Here is a 9,609-nt window from a genome sequence, read left to right on the forward strand (position 1 = left end):
AAGTCCCTGGAAACTTCTCTGAAATGAAAACAAGATGTGGAAGGAGAGGGCTATGCTTCCTGCGCTGACGTGGCAGGACTTCACTTACAGCCGTACCCTGGGGGAAGCAAGGCAGCCCGGGCCACGGATGGTCAGCAGGTGGTGGACTGTACCCCGTCCAACCCCACGCTTGCTGCTGACTACTCCCTGGGCCCGAGAAATGAGATCATGTACCTTCATCTCTTCTGGATTCCAGCCACGTAACGAGATTAAAGCACCCAATTTCTGAAAACACGAGGCTTTCTTTTCCCTCCCTAAAGTGAAATTCCTCCTAAACCACAAAAATTTAACCCAAGCAGGATTAGAAGAGCAATAAAGGAGTCCATGCAGAGATCTTCCCTCCTGCTCCCTCATTTTCTCAGAATCTTCTGCTGCCATTTCTGTCCAGGTAGTAAAAAAAAAAAAAAAATTAAGTCCCTGAAAATGTCAACTTCTACAGAGGTCATAGACTTTCATCTTTATGCATCTGAGCTTGAGACTTCCTGTGGCTTTTTTGTTGTTCGCTCTTTCCAGAGTTTTAAGAATTTTGTTCTATATTCCTATGGTGTTGGCCATGACTTCCATGATAATATAAGAGATATGTTCAAAAGAAAAATGGCTTCAGGAGGTACTGTTGCTCGTGGAAATAGTCCTCCCCTAAAACATCCATTTGGATTCTGCTCATGATCTCTTCTTAGAGCCAATTTGTTCAGATAGAGACAAGAAGACGCTGCCCCATGTACCCAACACCTTGAAGAATGAGACTGTTGTAAAAATCCATGATGCTTCTTTAGAAAAATCTCAGAAAAACTATGAAATGCAGGCATGACTAGTTAGGGTTATGACAACAGCATAGCAGGTAAGAGTCAACCCCGCCCAGACCGCCTGAGTCTTTACCCTTATCCACCACAAGTGATCTATGAACCCCAGGCAAATGGTTAAACCTTGTGTGTTACTTCCCTTACCTGTGGAATGGGGATTATAATGATTAGTGCTTACTTCATAGAGTAGGCTCTCAAAGGCTGGTGTGTGTTAGAAACAATGGGAGGGCTTGCTAGAACACAGATTACTGACCTCACCCCCACTGATTCTGATTTCGTGGGGCCGGCTGGGGCCTGAGAATCTGCATTTCTAATGATGGCCTCAGGTGACACTGTTGCTGCTGGTTCCAAGACTACACTTCGAGAACCGCTACCATAGGGCTGTGGTGCAGATGACACGGTTCATATATGCACAGTAAGTCTTAACAAGGACTGCTTTTGTGGACTGCTGTTAGCAGGGTGCCTGGCAAAAGATTAGCTGTGTTAAATGGTGTCAGTCGTCACTGTCTTACGAGCTGTCCCTTCCACTTACAGATCTTAGTAAACTTGCAGTTGAACCTTAGGGCAACACATTATAAGAACCCCCAGCTCCTAACAGAAATGCCTGATTTTAAAGTATGTATATATTCATAAGAGCTTGTAAATCGTTCCCAATACTTAAAAGGGACTCTGTAGATGATTGGGCTTTTTCCCCTCTCAAACTTGTCAGTACCCATCTGTATATTTATTATGAGGCAGAAGAGAACCAGAAGCTGACACAGCTCCTCTTGAAGCTTCGTGTCTTTTCTCTTAGTTACAGTAAAAGCGCCAGAACAGATTTAGGCATCAGGGCCAGAAAGAATTCCTCAACTCATTTCAAGTAATGAAGGAGCCCAGCACACGCAGACGCAGGAACGGCAGTTACAAACATCACCAGCTTCCAAAGGGCAGAGGAAACAGACCCGCTACAAGACGGGGGGGATTGTTAAAAAGCTCTCACAACAAAGGAAATGAACGCAAATCCCTAACCTGGGGGCGGTCCAGCAACCCTACGGACAAAGATAAAACGCTCTGATGAAAAGCTGTGGCGGGTTAAGCTCCGCGCAGAGAAAGAGAATATCAAACACAATGTCAGAGGTTAAGATGTTTTCCTTGTGAGACGCTTTGACCGTACTTGAGTCTGAAACAGAACGAGGAACAGGGAAACCGTCACTCTCTCTTTCCCGTGCCACGCATCGCTCCTTCCAGGAAGAAAACTTCTTTTTTAATAAACCTAGGTCGAGTGCCCCTTCTATACTAAGCAAGGGCGATTCAAGGTTCAATGAGAGGCAGCTAGTTTTTGGTAAACATCTAACTTTTCCAACTCAACCACATCCAAGTTTTTGGTAAAAATTCTGTGAAACATGAGAGTTAGATAAAGCATTCTTGCATCGTGATGGCTTTTGAAAAATTAAACAAAGGGCGCATGTTTGCAAGAACGCAAACACACGTCTTGCCCTGTTAAAAAAATAAATGTAACATATAAACCACCCTCCCGGGCACTTCTCTTTCAAAACTGTGCGTGATAGCAGCACTGCGCTGTCAACAGGACTCCACAAAGGTGGTTCTTCAGCTCCAGCGGGCAAAAAATACAACTGGGCAGCCCGCGGGGGAGCTTGGAGTCTGTCCCTCCAGCCCAAAGCCTCCCCTGGACTTGGCACGGGCTGAGGGGGCGAGACACGGGTCCCCAGAAGGGATTCTGGGGCTGCCACGACTCACCTCACCAACTTCTCCAGGCTCGCGGCGCCCCGGCGGCCGGCTCGGGGGCGCGGACGCGGGGGCCGGCGTCGCCGAGCGCGCGGGCGGGCTCCCGGGAGGGCGCCGGGGCCCGGTAGGCGCTCGGGGGCCGGCGCGGGGTGGCGCTGCGGGGCGGACGCGGGGCGCGCGGGCGGCGCGGGGGGCTCGGCGCGGCCGGCGCGCAGGGACAGCAGCGCGAGCAGCAGCGCGGCCAGCGCCAGCAGGAGCAGCGCCGCCGCCTTGCTGCGGAGCTTCATGGTGCGGCGCGGCGGCGGCGGCCCCGGGGCGGCGCGGCCCCTCTGCGCATCGCGGCTCCCCGGGCGGCGGCAGCGGCGGGGCGAGCGCAAGAGCGCGGGCGGCCGCCTCCTCCGCCCGCCCGCCGGGGACTGGGGTCCGGGAGGCCGGCGGGCGGGCGACGGAGGAGGAGAAGGAGGAGGAGGAGGAGGGGGTGGGGGGAGGAGGCGCGAGCGGGGCTCGAGGAGGAGCGGCCCGCGCCTACCGTACTGTGTGGAGTAGCCGCCCGCCCGCCCACCCGCCAGCGGCCCGGAGCCTGGCGCTTAGGCTTCAGGGAGTGCAGCCTCAAACCCTCTTCCTCATTCATGCATTCATCCTTCCATCCACCTGTTCATCCATTCATTCATTCCCTCCCATACCGTTCCGTTTCCTCGGTTACTTCTTCATTCGGTCACTCATTCACTTACCCTCCCATTCCACCCGCTCTTCATCTCGTTATTCTATGCATTTCCCCCATCGTTTATTTTTAACCGTCTTTCCACAAACCCGTGCATCCATCTATACATCCAATCAGGCAAGGGCATCTCTGCCCTGTTTTCCCAGGGCAAGGCCAAGTGCTTGGTGAATATCTGTTGGACAAAATCACTCCGGATCCATGTAGCCTAAAGTAGTTATAGAATAAATTTCAAAGTCTGGGTTTAAAATCTGACTCTGTCTCCTACTGGCTTAGTGATCCTGAGCGAGTTGCACAATTTGAGGCTTCATGTCCTTACAAGCAGAATGGGAATGATAATACTGCTCTCCACAGAGGCATTCTGTGGGCTTTAAATTTAAAAATGCGTTCAAAGAAACTAGCACGGTGCCTGGCTCACAATAGGTGTCCAATAAAAGCTCTGTGATAATTGGTACAATAAAACGTAGCCTATCACAAATATATAAATGCAAATTTTTTTTCTTTCTGATGTAGATTTGAGATAGAGTAACAGCTTTATGACCCAGTGTAGGAACAGAGTCTTCTGAGACCCTAACAGCTACAATCACCAGATCAAGGTTCTGCATTTTCAAAGTATTCTTTCAGGGCATCTCTAGTCACAAATCTGAAGCATTAGGACACATGCTGTTATTATTCACTATGAACCGACAGCCAGCGTTCTATTAACTCTCTTTTCAGCATGGTCACAGCACAAAGAAGACCAGTTATAACAATGTCTCTGAGTTTCTACCAGATTACACCTTGACTTATAAATCTTCTAAAATTCAACTATATTCCAAATCGTTCTTATATTAACATTATATTTTAATTATTTGGGAACCCACTGTCTTTAAAATTGTAGGAATGAGAATGTTTAATAACCTGGAACCTCTTGCCAAGCAGGCACATGGAAATGGCAGGGTGCAAGGTCAAAGCGTGGGCTGAGATGTTGCAGTCCAGTGAGCACAAATAGTCCATTGGTTCTCATCGAGGATAAGGTACCAACCCAGTCGGAGGTATCTGGAATTGTGAGAAGGATGTTTTGGGTTGTCACAATGACTGGCACATTCTATTGACATACATGAACCCTCTTACAATGATCAGGACATTCTAGTATGACAAGAATTGTCCTGGGCCAAGTGCCAACATGGGGGTCCTGTTGAGAAACGCTGAGCTGTACTAAGGCTCAGTGCTTAGGCCTTTCAGATTTAGAAATGGCCACCATCATGTTGCTCTGTGGCCCAGTGAAACAGAAATTTCGAGACTCTGTCTGGCCACCTCTCCTCTTCCTCAAGGAGGACATGTGCAACAGGGGTAAAACAAGGCAAAGTAACGCTGAAGTAGTACCTCAAACAACCAAATGGAACTTGTGACTGTTAGGCTTGACCAAAAAGAGGACTTCATTTTCTTAAACTCAACTGACTTACCTCCTTCCCCTGAGTCCAAACCCAAGTTTTGAATTTCACTGCTCTGATTGGTGGAAAAGCACAGCTTCTGACATCATGGAAAAGGGGTTCCAGATACCATATCTATGGATCACCCAATTTCTCACTTGGATGTTTAATACCCAAAATGCTTGTTTATATGTCCCCTTCACCCCTGAAATCTATTTCCCCTCCTGGAGTTTGGTGTCTCTAGACACTCAGTTGCTCAAGCCGGAAATGACATAGGATTTGTCCTTGATTTCCCTATTTCCCTCACCTCCTGCGTTAGTTACCTGTTATTTATTATTAGTTATTATTATCTGTTGTGCATAACAAATGACTCCAAAATTTGGTGGCATAAGATAATACATATACAATTTCATCATTTCTGTAGGTCAAGAATCCAGAATAGCTTAGCTGGGTCCTCTGCTTCCCAGACTCTCACAGGGCTGCACTAAATTGTTGGCTCTCTGCTGTGACCTCATCTGAAGACTCAACTGGGGAAGGATCCACTTCCAAGTTCACTTACATGGCTGCTGGAAGAATGCAGTTTCTTTCAGGTCATTGGACTGAGAGTCTCTGTGCCTTGCTGCTTGTTGGCCAGAGGACACCCCCAGTTCCTTGCCAGGTGGCCCCCTCTATCAGCATAAGCCCGTAAGAAGAGTCAGAGAGAGGATGCAGCAATACAAAAGTCACAGTCTTTTATAACCTAATTTCAGAAGTGACATTCTGTCACTTTATCTTGTTCTTGTTAGAAGCAAGTCATTGCATCTCATTCACACTCAAGAGGAGAGAATTACACAAGGGCCAGAATACCGGGAGGCCAGGATTATTGGGAGCCATTTTAGAAGGCTGTCTTTCTCACCTCCCATAACCAGAGAATTACCAAATTCTGTCAAAGCTACTTCCCAAACATGATTGGCATCTATCTATCCAGTTCTTTCCTTCTGAATTGCCAATCATGATTGCTTGACAAGGCCAAACCTTGCTAAATTCTTAATAGCTTCATTCCTATTGTATTCCATATAAATTGTGCCAACCTCAGCACCCACCCCCATTATATGATGTGGCTCTTCTATGGCCTACATGCAATAGTAATTACCTTTGGATTAATCTCTTTGCTTCTTCCCAGGCCTTCTTCCAATTTTTAAACCAGGATTGTTTAAAAAGAAACAAAACAAAACAGACATAAATCAAATCTTATTTCTCCCCCGCTTAAAACTCTTTAGTGATTCTTCATGGTCCCTTTTTTTTTTTTTTTTTTTTTGAGTAGTTTCCATACCCACTGTGGAGCCCAATGCAGGACTTGAGCTCAAGACCTAAGCTGAGGTTAAGTTGGAAGCTTAATTGACTGAGCCACCCAGGTGCCCCTTCTTCATGGTTCTTTAAATAAGTCTGAACTCCTTACCATAGCATCTAACTCTAGGATAATGTGGCCCCTGACTGCAGCTCTGAGTGCATCCATCCTGGGTCTTGCTCCGGCCCTACTGGCTTTCCATCAGGGCCTCTACCATTCCTGGGTCTTACTTGCTTCAGTGTCTTTGCATTTCTGTTTCCTTTTGCTGATTCCAGGCCCTAGAAGAGACTTCAAGATTTAGATCTCCCACCTCCTTAGAAAGTCTTTTCTAACCACCCTCTTTAAGGAGATATTGTCCCTCCCATTATTATTTGTCCATTTTGTTCCCTGCACAACCGTTTCTACAAATTGTATACACATGCTTACACATATATGTACACACACAGGTACACACCCATATATATACATTCATATATATATACGTATATATATGTCCATATGTTTTCAACTGGAATTACTTATGAACAGTAGCATATATAGTTCTTAACTGTATAGCTAGACATACCACAAAAACCAACATATAGAACATTTCTAACATCTCAGAAGACTCCCTATACCCTCTCCCTGTGGTTATATTCAAGGATAATAACTACTCTAGTTTTTAAATCATAGATTAATTCTGTCTACTTTTTGAAACTTTATATAAATATGATATGTACCATAGGATATGTACTCACATTCAACATACTGTCCTGTGAAGTCAATTCATGTTTTTCCATGTATCAGTAATTTCGTTTATATATCTGTTTGTTTGCTGGGAAATATTCCATGGTATTAATATACCACAGCTTATTATTTTTTATCCATTTTACAATTGAGATAATGACATTATATGCAGCTATTATGTACATTCTTATACAAATCTTTTGCTGGACATAAACACACATCTATTTTGGGTTTCTATCCAAAAGTGGAATTTCTGGGTCATACAGTTGGCATATATCTAGTTTTAGATGCTGCCAAATGGTTTCTGAAAATGGTTGCACTCCCAACAGCACTCCAACTTAGTCCACATCCCCACCTATACTTATCTCGTGTGTTAATTTAATTTTAGCTGTGCTGGTAGGTGTGTAGAGTATTGTGTTACAGTTTGGATTTTCATTTCCCTTGAGCACCTTTGATATATTTTTTGACCATCTGGGTATCTTCTTTAGCGAAGTGACTCTTCTGCCTATTTTGGGGGGTGGTAGGGCATCTGTCTTTTTCTTATTGATTTGTGGGAGTCCTTTATATATTATTAATATGAGTCTTTTGTTAGATATACGTTTTACAAATAACTTCACTCAGTGTGTGGCTTTTCACTCTTTTAATGGTATCTTTTGATAAACAGAAGTTCTCAATTTAATGAAGTCCAACTCTTCAATCTTTTATGGTTAGTATGCTTGACGTTTTGTCTAATAAATCTTTGCCTTGGTCACGAAGAAATTTTTCTATTTTTTCTAGAATATTGCTGTATGATAGAAATTTATGTGATAATGGAAATGTTTTATATCTACACCACCAATATAGTAGCTACTAGCCCCATGTGGCTATTGAGCCCTTAAAATGTGGCTCATATGATTCAGGAACTGAATTTTTAAAAACTTTATTTGAATAGCCATATAAGGCTAGTCAGGCTGTTATATTGCATAGTTTAGTTCAAGACACTTTGTTTTAGCTTCCACGTGTAGATCTATTACCCATTGTGGGTTATTTTGTGTGTGTGTGTGTGCGTGTTAGACAGAAGGTAAAAATCAGGATTATATTTTTCTATGTAGATATTTAATTGACCCATTTGTTGAAAAAAAAATACCCATCTTCTCCCCACCCCAGTGAATTCTCAATACCTTTGTTATAAATCAGGTGACCAGTCTGTAACAGAAATGAAGAATGCCTTTGATGGGTCCATTATAGGCTACACACAGCTGTGGAAAGAATTTCTGAGCTTACAAACACGTCAATAGAGACTTCTAAAACTGAAAAAGAGAAAAAAAGACTGAAGAAAAGGAACAGAATAACCAAGACATGTGGGGCATCTACAAAAGGTGTAACATACATATAATGGGAATACCAGAAGGAGAAAAAAGAAAGAACCAGAAGAAATTTTTGATCGAAAATGAGTGAGAATTTTTTCCTTAATGTTAGAAAGCAAACTGTAGATCGAGGAAGCTCAGAGAACACCAAACAAGTTGGAATTCCAAAAGACTACACCTAAGACTATCATATTCAAGCTGCATCAAATCAAAGATAAAGAAAAAATCTTGAAAGAGGCCAGATATTAAAAAACACTTTAACTATAGAAGAGCAAAGATAAGAATTATATCCAACTTCTCCAAAACCACGCAGACAAGAAAAGAAGAAGTGTAATACACAAAGTTTTGAGAGAACAAATCTACCAACCTAAAATTCTGTAACCTCATAAATTATCTTTCAAAGGTGAAGGAGAAATAGACTCTCTCAGAAAAACAAAAATTGCGAGAATTTGTTGCCAGTAGGTCTGCCCTGCAAGAAATGTTAAAAGAGTTTCTTAAGGGGGAAGGAAAATGATACAGGTAAGAAAAAATATCAGATCTACCTAAAGAAAGGAGGAGCATCAGAGAAGGAATAAGGCAAAATAAAAACTTTACTTCTCTTATTCTTAACTGACCTAAAAAATGTTTGTTTAAAATAATAGCAATAACGTATCAGATGCTTAGAGGTATATATAAATGAAATGAATGATATCCATACAAGGAATGGGAGGAGGACATTAGGAGTATTTTTATTATCATAACGTACTTGCACTACCTACGAGGCAGTATAGTGTTATTTAAGAGTGGACTTGTATTAGCGGTAAATGTGTATTGCAAATCATAGGGCAACCACTAAAAATATTTTTAAAAAGAAGTATAATTCATATACTAAGAAAGGAGAGAAAACTGAATTATGTAATATGCTTAACTAGAACTACAAAAAGCAAAAGAGTGGAAGAGAAAAAATAGGAACAAAGAAAAAGGCAATGAATCAAAATCGGTAATAGAATAAATTTTAATCCAACTATATTAATAACTCCTATATATTTCAATTGTTTAAATAAACAAATAAAAAAGATTTTCAGTGTGAATCTAAAGACAAGACCCAAATATATGTCATCTGTAAGGAACCCACTTTAGGCATAAAGACATATGGAGATTAAAAGTAAAAGAATGGGAAAGCAAAGGGGTGGAGAAAGGTATGCCATGCTAAAGCTAATCAGAAGAAAGCTGGAGTAGGGGCGCCTGGGTGGCTCAATCATTAAACGTCTGCCTTTGGCTCAGGGCATGATCCCGGGGTCCTGGGATCGAGCCCCATGTCAGGCTCCTCCACTGGGAGCCTGCTTCTTCCTCTCCTGCTCCCCCTGCTTGTGTTCCCTCTCTCACTGGCTGTCTCTCTCTGTCAAATAAATAAATAAAATCTTTAAAAAAATAAAAAATAAATAAAAGAAGAAAGCTGGAGTAACAGCTTGGAAATCTTTGATTTCCAAAGAAGCAGACTTCAGAGGAAAAAAATTATCAGGGGTAAAGAAGGGAA

General features: G+C 43.0%; 1 protein-coding gene across 1 annotated transcript in view; it reads right to left on the minus strand.

Annotated features, from left to right (window-relative positions):
• The window catches only part of GXYLT2 (glucoside xylosyltransferase 2), an 88,947-nt gene extending 85,964 nt beyond the window's left edge, over nt 1–2,983 (minus strand). The window contains exon 1 of the mRNA XM_045808099.2: nt 2,577–2,983. Coding sequence (XP_045664055.1) covers nt 2,577–2,851 — 275 coding nt within the window. The 5' untranslated portion in view covers nt 2,852–2,983. The remainder of the gene's footprint in view (nt 1–2,576) is intronic.
• Nucleotides 2,984–9,609: the final 6,626 nt, after the last annotated feature.

The sequence above is a fragment of the Ursus americanus genome, chromosome 14 (genome assembly GCF_024610735.1).
Source record: "Ursus americanus isolate L20-20 chromosome 14, mUrsAme1.1.p, whole genome shotgun sequence".
NCBI lineage: Eukaryota > Metazoa > Chordata > Mammalia > Carnivora > Ursidae > Ursus > Ursus americanus.